Source organism: Schistocerca gregaria, chromosome 1, assembly GCF_023897955.1.
Source record: "Schistocerca gregaria isolate iqSchGreg1 chromosome 1, iqSchGreg1.2, whole genome shotgun sequence".
NCBI classification, from domain to species: Eukaryota; Metazoa; Arthropoda; class Insecta; order Orthoptera; family Acrididae; genus Schistocerca; species Schistocerca gregaria.
The window spans coordinates 1,082,793,251-1,082,815,600 of NC_064920.1; the positions used below are offsets into that span (position 1 = coordinate 1,082,793,251).

Below are 22,350 nucleotides of genomic sequence, written 5' to 3' on the forward strand. Positions count from 1 at the left end.
TCTACGATTTTTACCCTAGACGCTGCCCTCCAATACTAAATTGGTGATCCCTTGATACCTCAGAACATGTCCTACCAACCGATCCCTTCTTCTGGTCAAGTTGTGTCACAAACTTCTCTTCTCCCCAATCCTATTCAATACTTCCTCATTAGTTATGTGATCTACCCATCTAATCTTCAGTATTCTTCTGTAGCACCACATTTCGAAAGCTTCCATTCTCTTCTTGTCCAAACTATTTATCGTCCATGTTTCACTTCCATACATGGCGACACGCCATACAAATAGTTTCAGAAACGACTTCCTTACACTTAAATCTATACTAGATGTTAACAAATTTCTCTTCTTCAGAAACGCTTTCCTTCCCATTGCCAGTCTACATTTTATATCTTCTCTACTTCGACCATCATCAGTTATTTTGCTCCCCAAATAGCAAAACTCCTTTACTACTTTAAGTGTCTTATTTCGTAATCTAATTCCCTCAGCATCACTCGACTTAATTCGACTACATTCCATTATCCTCGTTTTGCTTTTGTTGGTGTTCATCTTATACCCTCCTTTCAAGACATTGTCCATTCCGTTCAACTGCTCTTCCAAGTGCTTTGCTGTCCCTGACAGAATTAAGATGTCATCGGCGAACCTCAAAGTTTTTGTTTTTTCTCCATGGATTTTAATACCTACTCCGAATTTTTCTTTTGTTTCCTTTACTGCTTGCTCAATATACAGATTGAATAACATCGGGGAGAGACTACAATGCTGTCTCACTCCCTTCCCAACCACTGCTTCCCTTTCACGTCACTCGATTCTTTTAAGTGCCATCTGGTTTCTGTACAAATTGTAAATAGCCTTTCGCTCCCTGTATTTTGCAGCTGTGACTTATTAAACTGATAGTTCGGTAATTTTGACATCTGTCATCACCTGCTTTCTTTGGGATTGGAATTATTATATTCTTCTTGAAGTCTGAGGGTATTTCGCCTGTTTCATACATCTTGCTCACCAGATGGTAGTGTTTTGTCAGCACTGGCTCTCCCTAGGCCGTCAGTAGTTCCAATGGAATGTTGTCTACTCCGGGGGCCTTGTTTCGACTCAGGTCTTTGAGTGCTCTGTCAAACTCTTCACGCAGTATCGTATCTCCAATTTCATCTTCATCTACATCCTCTTTCATTTCCATAATATTATCCTCAAGTACATCGCCCTTGTATAGACCCTCTATCTACTCCTTCCACCTTTCTGCTTTCCCTTCTTTGCTTAGAACTGGGTTTCCTTCTGAGCTCTTGATGTTCATACAAGTGGTTCTCTTATCACCAAAGGTCTCTTTAATTTTCCTGTAGGCAGTATCTATCTTACCCCTAGTGAGATAAGCCTCTACATCCTTACATTTGTCCTCTAGCCATCCCTGCTTAGCCATTTTGCACTTCCTGTCACTCATTTTTGAGACGTTTATATTTCTTTTTGCCTGCTTCATTTACTGCATTTTTATATTTTCTCCTTTCATCAATTAAATTCAATATTTCTTCTGTTGCCCAAGGATTTCTACTAACCCTCCTCTTTTTATGTACTTGATCCTCTGCCACCTTCACTACTCCATCCCTCAGAGCTACCCATTTGTCTTCTACTGTTTTTCTTTCCCCCATTCCTGTCAATTGTTTCCTTATGCTCTCCCTGAAACTCTGTACAACCTCTGGTTTAGTCAGTTTATCCAGGTCCCATCTCCTTAAATTCCCACCTTTTTGCAGTTTCTTCAGTTTTAATCTACAGTTTATAAACAATAGATTGTGGTCAGAGTCCACATTGCCCCTGGAAATGTCTTACAATTTAAAACGTGGTTCCTGAATCTCTGTCTTACCATTATATAATCTATCTGGTTTCCTTTTAGTATCGCCAGGGTTTTTCCATGTAGACAACCTTCTTTCATGATTCTTAAACCAAGTATTAGCTATGATTAAGTTATGCTCTGTGCAAAATTCTAACAGACGGCTTCCTTTTTCTTTTCTTAGCCCCAATCCATATTCACCTACTATGTTTCCTTCTCTCCCTTTTCCTACTGTCGAAATCCAGTCACCCATGACTATTAAATTTTCGTCTCCCTTCACTACCTGAATAATTTCTTTTATCTCATCATTCATTTCTTCAATTTCTTCGTCATCTGCAGAGCTAGTTGGCATATAAACTTGTACTACTGTAGTAGGCATGGGCTTCGTGTCTATCTTGGCCACTATAATACGTTCACTATGCTGTTTGTAGTAGCTTACCCGCACTCCTATTTTTTATTCATTATTAAACCTACTCCTGCATTGCCCCTATTTGATTTTGTATTTAGAATCCTGTATTCACCTGACCAGAAGTCTTGTTCCTCCTGCCACCGAACTTCACTAATTCCCACTGTATCTAACTTTAACCTATCCATTTCCCCATTTTAAATTTTCTAACCTACCTGCCCGATTAAGGGATCTGACATTCCACACTCCGATCCGTAGAACGCCAGTTTTCTTTCTCCTGATAACGACATCCTCTTGAGTCGTCCCCGCCCGGAGATCCAAATGGGGGACTATTTTACCTCTGAAATATTTTACCCTAGAGGGCGCCATCATCATTTAATCATACATTAAAGCTGCACGGCATCGGGAAAAATTACAGCCGTAGTTTCCCCTTGCTTTCAGCCGTTCGCAGTACCAGCACAGCAAGGCCGTTTTGGTTATTGTTACAAGGCCAGATCAGTCAATCATCCAGACTATTGCCCCTGCAACTACTGAAAAGTTCAGGAACCACACGTTTGTGTGGTCTCTCAACAGATATCCCTCTGTTGTGGTTGCACCTACGGTACGGCTATCTGTATCGCAGCAAGGTCCATGGTTCATGGGGGGAATTTTTCCATATGATCTTTTAATTATGTGTTGCATTGTTCATTTTGAACTGCAGTGGATTATTTACAGTAAACTTCATGAGGGAATAGATATACTGTGAAGCAGTAGTCAGAATGCTCAACTCCTTAAACATATGTCTACAAGATGATCATGCATTTGCACCATATATTATTATTACACTATGTTTTTGATCTATGGAGACTTTCTTTCTTTAAGATGAGTTACACCAGAACATTATTCCACCTAACCTAACATGATTCTGAATGCAAGTGTGGCTCAACTAAGTTGGTTTAGGAGTTCCCAAATGTGCTCTTTCCAGTTTTGAAGTTTCCACCCTATTTATTACTTCGTCGCCATATGTTAAACTTATCATTGGTGTAGTACCCCTAGAAGTGCAGAACTGAATAACTTGTGTCATTTTCAAATTGAGAGTGAGACTATTAGCAGAAAATCAGCCAGTCATACTTTAAGAACATTGTTTACCATTTCTTTTGTTTCTGTAATTTTGCTTGGATTGATTACAGCACTAGTGTTATCTGCAAAAAGGATTAATTCTGTTTGTTGTGTATTAGAGAGAAGCTCATTTACATGTATAAGGAACAATAATGGGCCTAAGATTGAGGACTCCATATATGATTTCTCCCTAGTCAGAATTATGTCCTCAAACTATATTGGTTGAATTACTAAGTACAACATAATGTATTCTTTTCGTTAGATAAGACATTATCCATTGGTTGGCTGTATCATCATTCCCAAAAAAATTCAATTTATCTAGGAGAGTACTATAATTCACACAGACGACTGTCTTAGATAGCTCACAGAAACTACCAGCCTTCACTATTTTATTATTTAACGCTTGTATAATTTCGTAGGTGAATATGCAAATGGCATGTTGTTAGAAGGGAGATGGGAAAAGTAACCACAGGGGTAGATAGTGTTACTATTAAGGAGAATGAGACTGTCTTAACCAACAGTACACAAGTAGCTAATGTATTTAACAACAATCTCTTAAGTGTAGGTGAAAAAATTGGTGAGAAAGAAAAAGCCAAGCAGTACAAGAGTCTGTTTTGAGAAATCTTGGTCAGATTAAGTTTTGAGAAATCTTAGATTAATTTTCACCTAACAACCTCATGTGAAATAAGGAAAAGTCTTTGAAAAATAAATGTTCTGTTGGAGTAGATGACATCTCTAACAAGATATTAAATCAATGTGGAGCAGTTACAGCTAATGTTCTCAGTCACATATGTATTGCATCACTAACTCAGGATATTTTCCCAGACAAGTTAAAATACGCCATTGTCAACCATCTCTACAGAAAAGGGGCACCACAGATGTCAATAATTACCGGCCTGGTTCCTTGGTTACAGCATCTTCAAAAATTTTCGCCAAAGTAATGTACTCAAGAATGGTTAGCATCTCAACAGTAATGGGATACTTAGTAAATCGCAGTTCGGATTTCAAAAATGCTGATCCACTGAGACAGCAATATACAACTTGGGTTTCAGTGAATGGGCTTGCTCTGAACTTTGAAAAAACACAGTACATCTAATTTTCTGCTGCACGGAGTAAAATTTTTCAATAGATATAACACATCAACAGAAGTCAGTATCCAGGGTAGAGCATACTACGTTTTTGGGTGTACATATAGATGAGAATCTTAATTGGAAAAGTAATATTTTGGATCTCCTAAAGTGACTAGGTTCAACAACTTTTCCAGTCAGAACAACTGCCAATTTTGAGGATATAGAAATTAGTAAGCTAACATACTTTGCATACTTTCACTCTCTGATGTCATAAGGAATAATATTTTGGGGTAACTCAATACTTAGGCAAAAGAAAGTAGGTAGAATAATGTGTGAGGCTCATAGTCACATATGTTGTAGGCATGTGTTTAAAAGGTTAGGAATTCTTACAACCTCACAGTACATTTACTCAGTAATGAATTCTTTTCTCAACAACATGGATCAGTTTAACAACAACAGTGACATTCATGATTATAGTACCAGAAGAAAGAAAGACTTACACTATCCTCTACTTGACCTATCTTTGACTCAGAAGGGGCAAAATGTGCTGCTGTAAAACTTTTCGATAAATTACCAGATGAAATAAATTTTCTGACAGATAACAGTAATAGTTTCAAAAATATATTGAAATCATATCTCTTTGACAACTGCTTCTATACCACAGATGAATTCTTCAATAGGAATAAATAAATTTCTAGGTATAAAATATGCATTTTGTGCCATTTGATGGAATGAGGTGGTTAAATAAAAGTTTTAAGCTTTTTTTTTCATAATATTTACTGTGAGATTGATCAGTGGAACACGTAACTTAACTAACTAGCATTCTCAGTAGAGCAAGTCAATCTGACATGCAGAGTGTGATTTGTTGAAGCTATTATTGTTGCTCAAGTGGGACACTAATTGTAGAATACATTATCTTCCCAGAAATTGAAACAGGTCAGTAGTTATTAACATCTCTCGTATCACCTTTCTTAAATAGGGGTTTGACAATGACATATTTCAGTCTCTCTGGAAAAATACCTCGAACTAGTGATGCATTACACATCTCAAGTAGGACTAGGTTTATGGGAACAAATCTTTAGTGCTCTATTGGGAACACCATCAAAACCAGATGAGCTTTTATTTTTGAGAGAATATATAATTTTCTTAATTTCAGAAGGAGAAGTTGGTGATATATTCATATGATTGAATGTTATGAAAGCTACTTTTTCAGTATACTGCTGTGGTTTTTCTCTGGAACTGTTTATCCCTATACTTTCTGCTGTGTTTAAGAAATGATTATTAAAAGTATTAGCTACAAGTGAGTCAGTTCAGTAGTGATGTTATCCTTTTCTGTGGCTGGTTGACCTTTCTCTCGTTTCATTACTGTCGATATAGCCTTAAGTTTATTGTTGGAATTACTGATTTCTGGCATTGTGTGTATGTTCCTTGATTTTTTAATGATGTTTCTCAATAATTTGGGTAATTTTTATAGTGTGCAACTAATGCAGGATATCTACTTCTTTTTGCCAACAGATATATTTCCCTTTTTCTTTCACAATATGCGTTAATCCCTCTACTGATCCATGGTTATTTATGTGGCAGTTTAATGTCATTTCTGATTAGCTTATATAGAAAGTTATTTTCAAATAATGATATGAATTTAACTTGGGATAGGTTAAATTTCACAATAGCATTTGGTTAATTATAAATTTCATCCCAGTTCAGCTCTTGTAGACTAATCTTAAAAACTTTTGTTCTGAATTAATTAATTATTCTAATTGAATTCAACTGAAGAGTGTCCATACTGTAAGGTAGTAACTTATTTATCCTAACTATCTGTGTATTATGCTCAGAGAGAACATTTGTTACTGTTTAAATAGTTATTTCTTGTTCTGAGCCTCACCAAACAAAACATTATCAATTAGGGTGCTACCGTCTTTATCTACCCATATTGGAAAGTTGATCACTGGTATCAAATTGTAGAATCCAGATAAGGTTTCCAGATAATTTTTCCTATGAGAATCCTTCAAAAAATCTACATTGAAGTCATAACAGACTATTAACTGCTTGCTGCTGTCTGACAGATAGCATTGTAAGGAATCCAGATTCCGTATAAACATTTCAAAATTTCCCAGTGGGGACCATATAAAGCTACAATTAAAAGTGAACTATTTTTCAGTATTAGTTCACAAGCACACAATGCTCTCTGTTGGTCAATACAAAATCTGCTGGTCTCAATGTTACTAATCTTGTGCCCATGTAGTAATGTATTTAACAACTCCTTCTTTTACCATATTAGTTCTCCATGAGTTAGCTGCTAGAGTGTAATCTTTTATATGTAACTTGTCTTTTCCAAACAAATTTACAACAAAAAGAATTAGGCACTGTTCATTTAAATTACAGTAATAACAAACATAATTACGAACTGTTCTTTTAGTCTTTTCACACTTTCCACTGCACACAACCCCATACACCTGGAGTTGGCTTTAGAATCACGATCATGCAGCCACACCTTCATTACATCTCCTGTCAATATGAAACATTGAGTCAGCATCCCCTTGTGGTGAGTGAGATATTGAACACAAAAGTAGTGAGGCATTAGTAGTAAGCACCTGCAATCCCATTTTTTAAAAATTTATTGGTAACTACTCTGAATTCTGTAAATCTTTAACTGTGTGGTATGTTTTATTTAGGAGGTACACTTTGACTGCCTTTTTAAATAGGCAGTTATTTCTATTATTTCATTGGGCAGTTTAATATTAAATTATAATTTCTGACAGAGTGCGCCGTTTATAGATTTTCAACTGTTTTTTCCTTAACAAACTTAAGAAGAAATTGACTCTTGTTGTATTGAACAACTTATTCACTAGACTGTGATATCCTGAAATATGCCATGAAACGAGGTACACTCTACCTTATTCTCCCCATATTACCCACAGTAGCCTAATTTTAACCCCTCCACCCTATGCTCCCACACCCCACTAAAAATTCTTTGCAACATCCTGCTAGTCACATAAATACTTTGCCTTACAATTCATATTCCTGTGTCTGTAAGACTTTCAGAGGCATGCTCTCACTGCTTACTACACCAGCTCTTTCACTGGAAAGCCTTCTCCACAAACGGACATACCACTTTCAAAACAACTCTTACCTTGTACCAAGATGTGTGTAACCACCATCCAAGCTTTTCCATTGGTAATTGTGGTTACCATTCTTTGCCTGGACACTTATTTATTTTTTGACTCCTCATCTCCAGGCCCCTGCTACCTCCATTTATAGATGCCAGTGTTGGTATGTATAAAAGGAGATGAACAATTCCTCAGAACACAAAGGCATGGGGAAATGGTTTATTTAAAAAGGACATTTCCAATTTTCTGATGAATCCTTGTGCTTCCTGAGCTTGTTCCCAGTCATAACCTTGTTATCAGTGAGATGTTAAAGTCTAATCTATATTATTTCTGTCTTCATTTTCATTTGTTAATGTTTTTTACTTTTTCTGAGGCCCTTCTACATTTAGATGACTACTCTGCAATTCACACTCAAGTGCCTGGCAGAGAATTCATTGAAATACTTTCATACTTTTTCTCTACCCTTCCACTCTCGAACAATGTGCAGAAGAAATGAACATTTAAAGCTTTCTGTGTGAGCTCTGATTTCTCTCTATGTAGGTGGGCATGTATAAAATATTCTTGTAATTGTAGGAGAAATTTAGTGAATGACATTTTGTTAAAAGATCTCATCATAAAGAAATTTGCCTTTGTTTTAATGATTGTCAACCCAACTTGTGTATCATATACATGACAAACTCATTTATTTCATAATAATACAAATTGAGCTACCCTTCTTTGAACTCTTTTGATGACCTCTCTCAGTTCTATCTGGTAAGGGTCACATATTGTGGAGCAGTGCTCAAGAAGAGGATGCACACAAATATTTTTATTTTATTTACACATCAAGTTCCATAGTACCAAATTGAGGAGTAAATCTCCAAGGTCATAATATGTGTCAGTACATGAAATTATAACATAAATGTAATAACAGATAAAAATAAAATGTTTATGAAGTAGTATAGGCACTCTCTTTAATAGCTATATGTTGCACCTTCTAAGCTTTCTGCCAGTAAAACACTGTCTTCAGTTTGCCTGCCCCATAACATTTTCTTTGTGATCATTCCAGTTTAAGTTATTGGTCATTGTAATCCCTGGATATTTCGTTGAATTAAATGCATTTAGATTTGTGTGATTTAACACGTAACCAAAATACTTAGTTTCTGTTGTTCCAATTTACTCTCTTTTTCCATTCCGATTTTCTTTATAATAGATAATTTATCACTCTCTCTCTCCCTCTAGTTTTTATTGCATCACAGTTTTTGCCTCATTCATGGCAATACATTGCCAATCTTTGTAACCACAGGTCTCACTCACCTTTCAAGTTCCACCATGTTCCAGGATGTATCCTTTTATGTTGAAGACAAGTATTCTTAAGTTACTTTTGGCAGCAAACTGACATAACTTAGCTACATTGTCATTATTTCCATCATCTAATGTTCATCTCCCTGACACTTCCCATTCTTTTGATACAGTATGGTATTAAAGTCCCCAGACGAACAGTAAATTTAATTTTCATTCTGTTATAACCTTTAATCACAATAATTGCGTGGATATTCACACTCTCTCGTAGAAACAATAGCTGATCACATGATTACAACTCAGTCTCTCGTATTCGACTGCCGTGCCGTGACATGCGGCTGGCGCCGTTCGTAGCTAGGTGGCGCTCCCGCGCTCAGCCGATTTGCGGAGCGCCTCTATCGCCGTTTGTGCGTACTGTCGTGGCGGCACTGTTAAATGTCGTGGCACTATCACAACACTTTTCCCCCCTTGAAAAAAATAAACACTCACTTCCTTGGAGACATGGACAGCGCTGAGACATCCATGGCCTCTTGTGAGGCCCCGAGGAGATCCCGCGAAGAGACACGAGAGTATGGTCGAAAATGTCCAGGATGGAAGCTCGTGCGTGGAACGTGCCTCCTGGATGAGATGATGGGTGAAAACTCCGGAGCAGCATCCATAGGTGTCATTGACCTGGGAGTGTGCTCCAGCGAGATGGGTCCCGGAGAAGGCGGCGTCGTGACTGGGGCCGGTTCCCGAGTACTTGGAAGCGGCAGCGACGGCGGCTGCATCAACATGGACGGTAGATCGGCAGCAGCGACAGGACTGGTGCCTCAGGCTGGTGGAGGCGAAGGATGGGGCGGTGGCTCCGCCGTGGCCACCACTCGTGGGCACATCTGGTCGTGATGGCGAACAACCGTGCCGTCGCCCGTACGGATTTCACAAAGCCGGCAGCCGCGAAGAGCCTTGACCACCCCTGGAATCCATGTAGGGCGAGGTCCATACCCTCGTGCCCACACGTCGGCGCCCACCAAGTATTTTCCCGCACTAGGGGACACAGTACAAGGCCTGACAGGGTGAAGCAGGTGCAGTAGAGTGCGCGGTTAGCAGCCATGCAAGAGTTCAGCAGGGCTGCGATCACCCAGAGGCATGAAGCGATAAGAACTCAGAAATTGCAGCAGGCATCTGTGGAAAAATCACTAAGGAATTTTTTCATCTGGCATTTGAAAGTGCGGACAAGGCGCTCGATCTCCCTATTCGATTGCAGATGGAAGGGAGGTGCGGTAACATGATGAATCCCTTGTCCAGTACAAAAATCACGGAAGGCCTGTGAAGAGAACTGAGGGCCATTGTCCGTGACGATCGTGGATGGAAGACCTTCTAGCGCAAAGATTTTGGAAAAAGCCAGCGTCGTCGCTGCAGTGGTGGGCGACGGACATCTAACAACAAACGGAAACTTTGAGAAGGCGTCAATCAACAGTAGCCAATAAGTACCGAGGAAGGGGCCAGCAAAGTCAGCGTGCACCCGTTCCCATGGCTGAGCTGGATCAGGCCACGGAGAGGGCATTGTACGAGGTGCCGCCAGTTGTTGAGCACACTGGCCACACGCAGCAACCATATGGGCGATGTCTGAATCAATACCGGACCAATAAACGTGCGTGCGGGCCAGGGACTTAGTCCGAGAAATACCCCAATGGCCTCCGTGCAACAGTTTAAGAACATCTTTGCGAAGAGAGGCTGGCACCACGACCCGTGGAGATGCGCCATCCGTGGCCAGAAGAACAACACCATCACGAACAGACAGACGAAGGCGCAAGGCATGGTAGTTGCGAAGGGGATCCGATGCCCGGCCCTTGGTCCTGTCCGGCCAACCTCGTTGAACAAAACCGATCACCCGACGCAGGACCGGGTCCCGCGCAGTAGCCGACACGACCTGCGAACCTGTAAGTGGAAAGCCCTCGACCGCACGACGTTCTTCCTCATCAATGTGGAAACAGAGGAGTTCATCACGATCGAAAACAGGGTCGGGGCCCATCGGCAATCGCGACAATGCATCAGCATTGGCGTGCTGGGCCGTGGGGCGATAGTGAATCTCATAATGAAAACGAGACAAGTATAAGGCCCAACGTTGCAGGCGGTGAGCTGCCTTATCCGGAAGTGACGCCGAGGGGCTGAACAGAGAGACCAGCGGTTTGTGGTCGGTGATGAGGTGAAACTTAGAACCATACAAAAAAACGCTGAACTTTTTTAGAGCATAAATGATAGCGAGCGCCTCCTTTTCGATTTGAGAGTAACGCCGTTGCGCCTCATTGAGGGTCTTGGAAGCATAGGCGATGGGTCGTTCCGACCCATCCTCATACCGATGGGCGAGAACAGCCCCTAGGCCATACTGCGACGCGTCAGTCGCCAGAACCAAGTGCTGACCCGGACGGAATGTGGCAAGACAAGGCGCTGACTGCAAATGAGCCTTCAGGCGGACAAAAGCCTGCTCACACCCGTCGGACCAACAGAAGGGGACGTTTTTGCGTAACAGCTGATGCAGAGGATAAGCTACCGCCGCTGCGGATGGAATGAATTTGTGATAATAAGCAATCTTGCCTAGAAACGCCTGAAGTTCTTTGACCATAGACGGCCGGGGTAGAGCGTTAATGGCCGCAACGTGCTGACGGAGAGGGCGTATACCCTCACGGGACAAGTGGAAACCAAGATACTCAGTGGAGGGTTGGAAGAACTGTGACTTGTCCAGATTGCACCTCAACCCACCCGAATGCAAAACCCAAAACAGTGAACGTAAATTACGAAGGTGCTCCGCAGTGGAGGCTCCCATGACAACAATGTCATCCAGATAGTTTATGAAGCCGGGAACGGAAGCCGTGAGCTATTCCAAAAACCGCTGAAAAATGGCCGGTGCGCTAGCGACGCCAAATGGTAATTGCTGGTACTGATACAACCCACAAGGAGTGTTGATAACGAGAAAGTCCTTGGAAGGAGCGTCCAACGGCAACTGATGGTACGCCTCCGATAAGTCAAGTTTGGAAAAGAACTGGCCCCCAGCGAGCTTGGTAAACAACTCCTCAGGACGAGGAAGAGGATAAGTGTCAATGAGGCTCTGAGCGTTGACAGTGGCTTTAAAGTCACCACACAATCGCAGACTCCCGTTTGGTTTAGAAACCACCACGATCGGCGATGCCCATTCGCTGGAGGTAACCGGAAGGAGAATCCCTGAAGCTGTTAACCTGTCTAGCTCAGCCTTGACAGGTGCACGCAACGCCACCGGAATAGGGCGTGCCCGGAAAAACTTAGGGCGAGTCGTAGGTTTAAGAGTAATGTGGGCTGCAAAATCCTTGGCACAACCCAGACCAGCAGAGAACGCAGAAGAAAATTCAGAACACAATCCATCCAGCTGTTGATACGGAATGTCCTCAGATACGAGGTGCACATCATCATCAATGGAGAACCCGAACAACTGGAAAGCATCATAACCGAACAGGTTTTCAGTGCCCGCATGATCCACCAAATAAAACGTGAGTGGCCGAACAACAGACTTGTAGGCAGTGGAAGCATCAAACTGGCCCATGATAGGAATTTTCTGTTGATTATAAGTCCTCAGATTTCGCGTAACTGGAGACAAAGGAGGGGAGCCCAACGCCAAATACGTGCGAGAATTAATGAGAGTTACTGCAGAGCCAGTGTCCACTTGCATGCGGATGTCTTTATTCAGAGCACGAACAGTAACAAACAACTTATTTGTTTGAGAAAGCACACAGTGAACATCCATGTCCGACGCCTCGTCCTCGTCGACAGGAACTTTATGGGACTGACACACAGAAGCAATGTGGCCTTTTTTCCTACATGAATTACATGTGGACCAACGTTTTGGACACGCTGCCCTGTCGTGCTGTACGAAACAACAGGGGCAAGAAGGAAGCGCGGAACGAACCGGCTTCTGTGGTTGCTGGTTTCGCTGCGAGCGTTGCGGCCCAACGAGTCGTTGTTTACGCGAGTGAACCGCCGCCACATCTTCGTTCTCCTGTGCAACAAGCAAATTGTCCTTGTCGAGAGTTGACTGTACTGCGCCTACATGACACCGCGCGTCTATTTGCGCACCAGCAGCGTGAGACACTTCAAAGGATTGAGCGATGCTTAGGTCTTCCGACAACGATGGGTTTGGCAGTTGTAGGGCACGTTGCCGAACTTCTTTATCAGGAGCAAGCCTTAGAATAGCATCCCTAACCATTGAATCAGCATAAGGCTCGTGATGAGTGTCCGTGACAAACTGACATTTCCTACTCAGACCATGTAGTTCCGCCGCCCAAGTCCGGTAAGATTGATGGGGCTGTTTACGACACCGGTAGAACGCCACGCGGGCGGCAACGACGTGGGTGTTTTTTCGATAATAGGCAGACAATAAGTCACACATTTCTTGGAAGGACAGGGATGCTGGTTCCCGCAGAGGGGCTAACTGAGATAGCAGCTGATAGACTCGAGGGGAAATCCAAGATAGAAATAATGACTTACACATAGGAGCGTCGACAACGCCAAAAGCCAAGAAGTGTTGCCGCAAATGCTTCTCATAATCCTCCCAGTCTTCAGCGGCCTCGTCGTAAGGAGGGAATGGAGGCGGAGAAGAGGAAGACAGACGATGAGTAAGCGACGTCGACGACGCCTGAATCGCTGCCGTCAGCTGTGTTTGTTATTCAATGAGCGCTTGCATAAGCTGTTCCATGTCTGCCCCGTCACGAACACGCAAATCCACAACGCAGTGAAAATATCCCGACCTCGTCGCCAAAAAGTGTTATAACCTTTAATCACAATAATTGCGTGGATATTCACACTCTCTCTTAGAAACAATAGCTGATCACATGATTACAACTCAGTCTCTCGTATTCGACTGCCGTGCCGTGACATGCGGCCGGCGCCATTCGTAGCTAGGTGGCGCTCCCGTGCTCAGCCGATTTGTGGAGCGCCTCTATCGCCGTTTGTGCGTACTGTCGTGGCGGCACTGTTAAATGTCGTGGCACTATCACAACACACATACTTTACTACTCGACTTCACGGTCCTTATGAAGTTGTTCTTTTATTCTTACTTTTGTTTCCTCTGTTATATTTTCTGTTATTATTGCTATATTCCTGAGGCTACTTTTTATTCTCAGCTTATTAAAGTCCCCATGTTCACATTTGCATTACCTGTTCCAGACTGTCCTGTTCTTTCTTTTCTACTAACCTGATGAAATAGTTCCATACTTAGCAATCATATATAACTGCTTGCTTGTTGAAAGATCCAACCCAAAGACTGGAAAATTGAACAAGTTGATATTAGAATAATCCACTCAGTTACACACCAATATCACTAACATCAATATGTAGCAGGATTTTGGAACATACGCTGTGCTCGAACATTATGAATCACCTCAAAGAAAACAAATTATTGACAATTAGCCAACATGGATACAGAAAATATCATTCTTGTGAAAAACAACACAACTAACTCTTTATTCTTGTGAAGTTATGAGTGTTACCAACAGGGTATGGCAAATTGACTCCATACTTTTAGATTTCCAGAAGGCTTTTGACACCATTCCTCACAAGCAACTTCTAATTAAATTGCTTGCCTGTGGGGTATTGTCTCAGTTGTTTGACTGGATTCACAATTTCGTGTCAGAAAGGTTACATTTCATAGTACCTGATGGAAAGTTACCAAGTAAACTGGAAGTAATATCTATCATTCCACAAGAAAGTGTTATAGCTGCTCTGTTGTCTCAGATCTACATGAACAGTTTAGGAGACAATCTGAGAAACCCTCCTCTTATTATTGTTTGCAGATGAAGCAGTCATTTACCATCTCGTGATGTCATCAGATTATCAAAACAAATTGCAGAATGATTTAGACAAGATATCTGTATGGTGTAAAAAGTGGCAGGTGACTCTGAATAAAGAAAAGTGTGAAGTCATACACATGAATACTAATAGAAAAGTGCCCTTAGGGACATGGGTGATAAGAATGGGAAGAAAGCCAGTGTGCATTCCACGTGGCTACTGGGTACAGTCATTCCAGACATGGGACGGGTCCTTCCGAATGCCATAAAGAGCCCAGGGTGCAGCCAGCTGTATGTGGTGGCACTCATCAGTAACAATGATGTGTGTTGCTTTGGATTGGAAGAGATTCTCTCTGGTTTCGAGCAGCTATTTGAAATGGTAAAGGCTGCAGTCTTACTTGCAGGATGAAAGCAGAGCTGACCACTTGCAATATAGTTGACTGGACCGAGGCAGATCTCTGGTACAGAGTCAAATGGAGCGTCTGAATCAGAGACTCAGATGGTGGTAGGGGTTTGGGTTACACTAAGTAGGACGGAGTCCCTTACTTGCAGGAAGTGGCTAAGCAGGTAGCAGGGTTTGTGGCACTGACTGGGTATTTTAGGTTAGAAGGTTTCAGGGAAACACTGAAGGGCTTCAGTTCAAAGGTTGCAGGTCGAACACAGGGAGAATGTAGATCTAGAGACCATTGGTAAAACAGTTGTAAACTGTCACAACTGTCTTGGGAAAGAACCAGAGCTCCAAGTGCTAATAGAAAGACTGATGCTCAAATCAATATAGGCACTGAAAGCTGAGTAAAGGCAGAAATAACTTCACCTGAAATATTTGCAAAGGACCTAACGGTGTTTGGGAAGGATAGATTACATACAATTGGTGGTGGCATGTTTGTTGCTGTTAGAACCAGTTTATCTTGTAGTAGAACTGAAGTACATAGTTCCTGTGTATTAGTGAAGGTAGAGGTCATTCTTGGCAACTACACTAAAATAACAATTGGATCCTTTTACTGACATCCCAACTCAGATGATACAATTGCTGAAAGGTTCAAAGAAAATTTGAATCTAATTTCCAAAACATACCCGACTGATACAGTTATAGTTTGTGTTGACTTCAGTTTATCCTCGACATGTTGGTGAAAATACATATTTAAATCTGGAGGTACACATAAAACATCGTCCAAAATCATGCTAAATGCATTCTCTGAAAATTATTTCAAGCAGTTAGTTCATGAGCACACTTGAATAATAAATGGTTGTGAAAACCCACTTGACCTCTTAGCAACAATAGTCCTGAGCTAATAATGAGCATCAAAATGGATGCAGGGATTAGTGAACACAGGTTTGTCATGGAAAGATTGATTACCATAACTAACAAGTCCACCAAAAATAAAATAAAAATATATCTATTCATAAAAGCAGATAAAAATTCACCAACAGCTTTCTGAGAGACAATCTCCACACCTTTGAAATTAACAGCATAAGTGTTGACCATATGTGACTTTAATTCAGAGAAATAGTATCAACAGCAACTGAGAGATAAATTAACAAATGATGGTGCTGATCCACCATGGTACACAAAACACAATTGCAGAAACAACAAAAAAAGCATGCCAATTTTAAATGAACACAAAATCCCCATAATTGACCATCTTTTACAGAAGCTCAAAATTTAGCGCAGACTTCAATGTGAGATGCTTATTATATTTTCCACAATGAAACTTTGACTCGAAACCTGGCAGAAAATCCTGAGAGATTATGGTCATATGTAAAGTATGCTAGCAGCAAGACAACATCAGTGCCTTCTCTGTGCGATAGCAATGGAAATACCATTGATGACAGTGCTGCCAAAGCAGAGTTACTAAACCTGGCCTTCCGAAATTCCTGCACCAAAGACGACGACGTAAATATTCCAAAATTCGAAACAGGAGCAGCTGCCAAAATGAGTAACATGGGAGTAGATATCCTCAGAGTAGTGGAGCAACGTAAACCACTTAATAAAAGCAAATTCAGTCCACATTGCATACCAATTAGATACCTTTCAGAGTATGCTGATGCAATAGCTCCATACTTAACGATCAAATACAATCACTTGTTAAATGAAAGATCCGTACCCAAGACTGGAAAGTGGCACAAGTCACAACAATGTACAAGAAAGGCAGTAGGAGTAATTCACTGAATTACAGGCCCTTATCATTAATGTCAATATGGAGCAGGATTTTGGAACATATATTGTGTTCAGACATTATGAATTACCTTGAAGAGAACTGTCTATTGACACAAGGTCAACACAGATTTAGAAAGCATTCTTTTGTGAAACACAACTAGGTCTTTACTCACATAAAGTGTTGAGTGCTATTGACACGGGTTTTCAAATTAATTAACCTTTCTAGATTTCCAGAAGGCTTTTGACACTGTACCTCACAAGTTGTTTGGAATCAGATTGCGTGATTACAGAATATCTTCTCAACCATGGGACTAGATTCGTGATTTCGTGTCGTAGAGATCACAGTTTGTAGTAACTGAGGGAAAGTCATTGAGTAAAACAGAAGTGCTTTCTGGCATTCCTTATAGGCCCTCTGCTGTTCCTTACTATATAAACAATGTAGGAGACAATCTGAGCTACTGTCTGAGGTTGTTTGCAGATGGTACTGTCATTTATCATCTAGTAACAAATTGCAAAATGATTTAGAATAGATATCTGTATGGTGTGAAAATTAGCAGTTGATCCTAATTAATGAAAAGTGTGAGGTCATCCTCTTTAGTGCTAAAAGGAATCCCTTAAACTTTGATTACCTGATAAATCAGTCAAATCTAAAGGCCATAAATTCAAGCAAATACCTGGGAATTACAAGCATGAACAACTTAAATTGGAAAGAACACATAGAAAATGATGTGGGGAAGGCAAACCAAAGACTGTGTCCTCTTTTGGAGTACTGCACGTCGTGGGATCCTTACCAGATGGGGTTAACAGAGTACACTGAGAAAGTTCAAAGAATAGCAGCACACTTTATGTTATCAAGAAATAGGGGAGAGAGTGTCATGGGCATAATAAGGATTTGGGGCAGCCATCATTAAAGCAAAGGCATTTCTTGTTGTGGTGGGATCTTCTCATGAAATTTAAACCACCAACTTTCTCCTCTGAATGTGAAAATATGTTGTTGATAGTGACCTATATCGAGAGAAACACTCATTGTAATAAAAGAAGGGAAATCAGAGCTCACACAGGAATTGGAATAATAGAGAATTATTGTGAACTTGGTTTGATGAACCCTCTGCCAGGCACTTAAGTGTGACTTGTAGAGTAGCCGTGTAGATGCAGATGTAAGTAACACAAATCTCAGCACTGCAAACCCAACTAAATACTCAGGGATTACAATTATAAATAAATTAAATTGAAATGATCACATAGCTGATGTTGTGTGGAAAGCCTACCAAAGACTGCATTCTATTGGCAGAACATTCAGAAAATGTAACAGGTCTACTAAAGAGACTGCTTGGACTATGCTTGTGCACAATCTTCTGGAGTACTGGTGTGTGGTGTGGGATCTACATAATACATATTGACAGAGGAAATCATGAAACTTCAAAGAAGGGCAGCTCATTGTGTATTATCCTGTGCCACGTATAAGGTACATGAATCGGGGTGGCAGTCACTAAAATAAAGGCTTTTTGTGCGGCAGCATCTTCTCATGAAGTTTCAGTCACCAACTTCCTCCTCAGAGTGTGAAAAGATTATACTGGCTCCCACCTACAAAGGGAGAAATGATCATAATAATAAAATAAGAGAAATTAGAGCTCTTACAGAAAGATTTTAGAGTTCATAATTCCTGTGTGCTGTTCAAGAGTGGAACGGTAGAGAAGTAGATTAAAGGTGGTTCGATGAACCCTGTGCCAGGCACTTAATTGTGAATTGTGGAGTAATCGTGTAAATGTAGGTAGATGTAGATGTATGCGATAGAGATACCGTAGAACATCCATCTGTTCTTACCGTTGCAACCTCACTTATCAAAGAGCAACAATATAATACCAAAACTTCACAATTCTTACCACTCTTCCTTCTAGTTTCCCATTTTTTCTTTTAATATTTTATGTATATCAAGCTGCTATTGCAAAATCTTTTATCTTTTCTTCTTGCCAAGATCATGTTTTCTATATGCTGATGCAATGATTGAAATTCCCTAATGTTATTTTTTTTTTATCGTGGAGGATCTGGATTTGTTGTAGAGTTTACAGTCCTTCGAAGACTGACTTACTACATCTGTTGAGTCCTCCTTGCTCTAGACTGGGTGGTGTATTCATTGTGTGACTCCTCTGTCCAGGCCTGTCCAGCTTGAGTGGCTGTACCTGTAGCTACACTATTGCCACCATAGTCCCAGCTTCACAGGAATGCACAAATCCTCCTCTTCTGCTATGAAAGGGCTGTTGACAAGGTGATGTCTCGTAGAAGGATCATAATACTTTCGTTGTACAAGGGGTAGCCAAAAAACTGGAATTGTTTTTAATAGCTATATATTTTCAAGTTTGTTTACAAAACAACCTTATCTCCTTCAAAATACTCTATATTACAACTAATACATTTGTCCCGCCGGTGCTTCCACTATTCGAGACATTTTTTTATAGTTAACTTTAGAAAAGGCTGACAGCTCCTCCCTCATTTTTGCTTGACTTCTTCAATGTTGTCAAACTGGTGTTCTTTCATGCCCCTTTTCATGCAAGGAAATAAGTAAAAGTCACAGGAAGCCAAGTGAGGTGAGTAAAGTGCATGGGGCAGTGGAAACATGCTATTTTTAGCCAAAAACTGTCTAACAGAGACGACTGTGTGTGCAGGTGTGTTGTTGTGGTGGAAGAACCAGTCTACTGTCTGCCATATATTGGGTCTGAACCAAGCTCCAAGATAACTCACTAATTTCTTATGATTATCAGTTGTCGATCGACAGTTTGTGAACACAAGTGCTCAAATTTTTTCAATATTTTCAGCGATTTGGCTAGTTGATGGACGTCCAGAATGATTTTTGTTATCAATCAACATGTTGCCAATTTTAAATTGAGCAAACGATTTGTACACTTGAGTTTTTCCTGTGGCATCATCTTGGTAAGCTATTTACAACATCAAAACATTTTTAGCAGCATTTTTATCAAACAGAGAAGAAAATTTCATAGCTTCGTATTGTTCACTTAAACTTGCCATCATAAAAAAAAACAAGAATAAAACATTGTCAGCAAACACAGTCACTGCAGATGAACAGAACAAGCCAGATTGGCAATGCAGGTGGCACTGAACTGGCAATGAGTTGAGCTACAAATGTCTAGTGTCAGAAATGTGTGCTATACAAGCTCTGCCCACTGTAATGTATTTCCGTTTTTTTTGGGTGCCCCCTCATATCTTGGATTTTCCATTGGCATATTAAGCAGTACTCAACAATTATTTCCATTGCCCTCTTCTACTTATTTAATGTCCTACTAAGTCTACATCTACATCAATACTCTGCAAACCACTTTGAGGTGCATGGCAGAGGGTACATCCCATTATGCCAGTCATTAGGGTTGCTTCCTGTTCCATTCACGTATGGAGTGCAGGAAGAATGATTGTTCCCTCTGTGTGCACAGTAATTATTCTAATCTTATCCTCACGATCCCAGTGTGAGCAATACGTAAGGGGTTGTAGTACATCCCCAGAGTAATCATTTCCAGCCGGCTCTTGAAACTTTGTTCATAGAGTTTCTCAGGATAGTTTGCATCTGTTGTCAAGAGTCTTCCATTTCAGTTCCTTTGTTATTTCTGTGACACTCTCCCATGGATTAAACAAACCAGTTACCTTTCGTGCTGCACTTATCTGTATGCATTCAATATCCCCTGTTAGTCCTTTGTGGTACAGGTCCCACACACTTGAACAATATTCTAAGATGGGTCACACGAGTGATTTGTAAGCAACCTCCTGCACTTTCTCAGTATTCTACCAATAAACCAAAGTCTGTTTACCCATGACTGAATCTGTGTGTTCATTCCATTTCATATCCCTACAAAGTGTTACACCTGTATGAGTTCGTTGATTCCAGCAGTGCCTCATTGATATTATAGCTATAGGATACTACATTTTTTCATTTTGTAAAGTGCACAATATAACATTTGTGAACATGTCAAACAAGTAAGTACACACTGTTTGTGTTGCAGCTAAATATTGTAAAATCTACCAATTCTGGAAAAAGTATGTAATTTTAATTTTGTTTTCTCTTTTACTTTACAGGTGAAAGAAAATGATGGCTTTCCTAAAAAGCTCTGCGGAGACTGCATGAAAAAATTATTTTCTTGGCAACAATTTTATATAAAATGCTGTGACACACAAAGAAAATTAGAAAAGAATTTCAATTACAGAATCAAGAGACTGAGTGAAAATAATGCAGAGAATTCAGATAATAAGGAAAATTTGTGTACTGAGTTAGAATTTCATTCTGAGAGAATTAACTCCTCAAATGAATCAAAGAAACCAAAGAAGAATACTTGTGGACCTAAGAAACAAAATTCAAACAAAAAATATTCAGCTGGGTCAAGAAAAGCTAAACGGCAAAAATGCAAGACTAAGTATCATAAAGTATCATCTAGTTGCAGGGTTGTTGGTGCAGCTATTTCAGATTCTGGTCACACAAAAAGTGCCACAGAATGTATTGGTGCTAGTGGTATAGTACAGATTAGGACAGATGATAAGCAAAATATTATAGAATCAGCTGAAGATAAGGGTTCCACTGAGGATTTAGGAAGCACTACTCTGAAAGAGGATGGTTATCAAAAAGAAAGTGAGAAAAATGTGGGCAATATTGAAGCCATGGAAGTATCATTCTCAGGAGTGCCAGGAGATCCTGTTGATTCATTAAACAGGGATAAAGATGATGTTTCCTCGGAGGAAGTAGAAATTCACTCAGCTGATCAATGTAGTGCACAGGGCCAGAGTGATCCAAGTAGATTTGCTAGTGATGAAGAAGAAATCAAGACACTAATCTCTGATAAAAGTAATTCTGAAAATAACAGTAAAGATCCATCATCAAAAAAATCAAAAATAAATGAGAAGAGTATCTACCATTGTCATATATGTGAGAGAAACATTTTGCACAAGTATAGATATGATTTGCATATGGCCATGCATGATGATAAACGTGAATATAAATGTGATAAATGTTCCAAAACATTGAGAAGCAAGTGCTCCTTGAGGTAGGAACTGTGCACATTTAAAACTTTTTATGGAATTCAAAATAGATGAAACTTATATGCTTTCATAGCATCATATTAGCTTTGTGTCTGCCATGTGCACACAGTGGAAACAGTTATCGCTTCCATTACTGACTCCATTGCAGGTATAAAATTAAAAAAATAAATAAATAAATGGCAGAACATAAAATATAGCATCCCTTACGGTTCAGTACTTCATATCTTCCTATGTTTAGTCTATTCTGAGTCTGACATTCATAGATTAAACAGTCATTAACAAAATAAAAAAATATTAATGATGATGCAAACATACTGATTAGACACCCACAATTAATCAAAATTTGACAGTTTCAGACAAGAGTAAAAGCATTAGCTGAAGCAGCAGGTAGTTGACTTACAGCAATTTTAAGCTTATGCAATTCTGCACTAACAGTCCCCAAATTACCATTTTCTTTTGGGCTTTTGACATTTTCCTCTAGATCACTTCAGGCAGATACTGAGTGGTTCCTTGAACAAGTTCACATATTATTCCTTTCACAACCCTTCTCTAGTTTAAAATATGCTCTCTCTCTCTCTCTCTCTCTCT

General features: G+C 40.3%; 1 protein-coding gene across 2 annotated transcripts in view; it reads left to right on the top strand.

Moving 5' to 3' along the window:
• LOC126281879 (zinc finger protein 37-like) overlaps positions 1-22,350 on the top strand; it is a 77,433-nt gene that overhangs the window by 15,052 nt on the left and 40,031 nt on the right. For both annotated transcript variants that reach the window (XM_049981196.1, XM_049981186.1), the window contains exon 2: positions 20,809-21,767. In XM_049981196.1, coding sequence (XP_049837153.1) covers positions 20,809-21,767 — 959 coding nt within the window. The remainder of the gene's footprint in view (positions 1-20,808; positions 21,768-22,350) is intronic.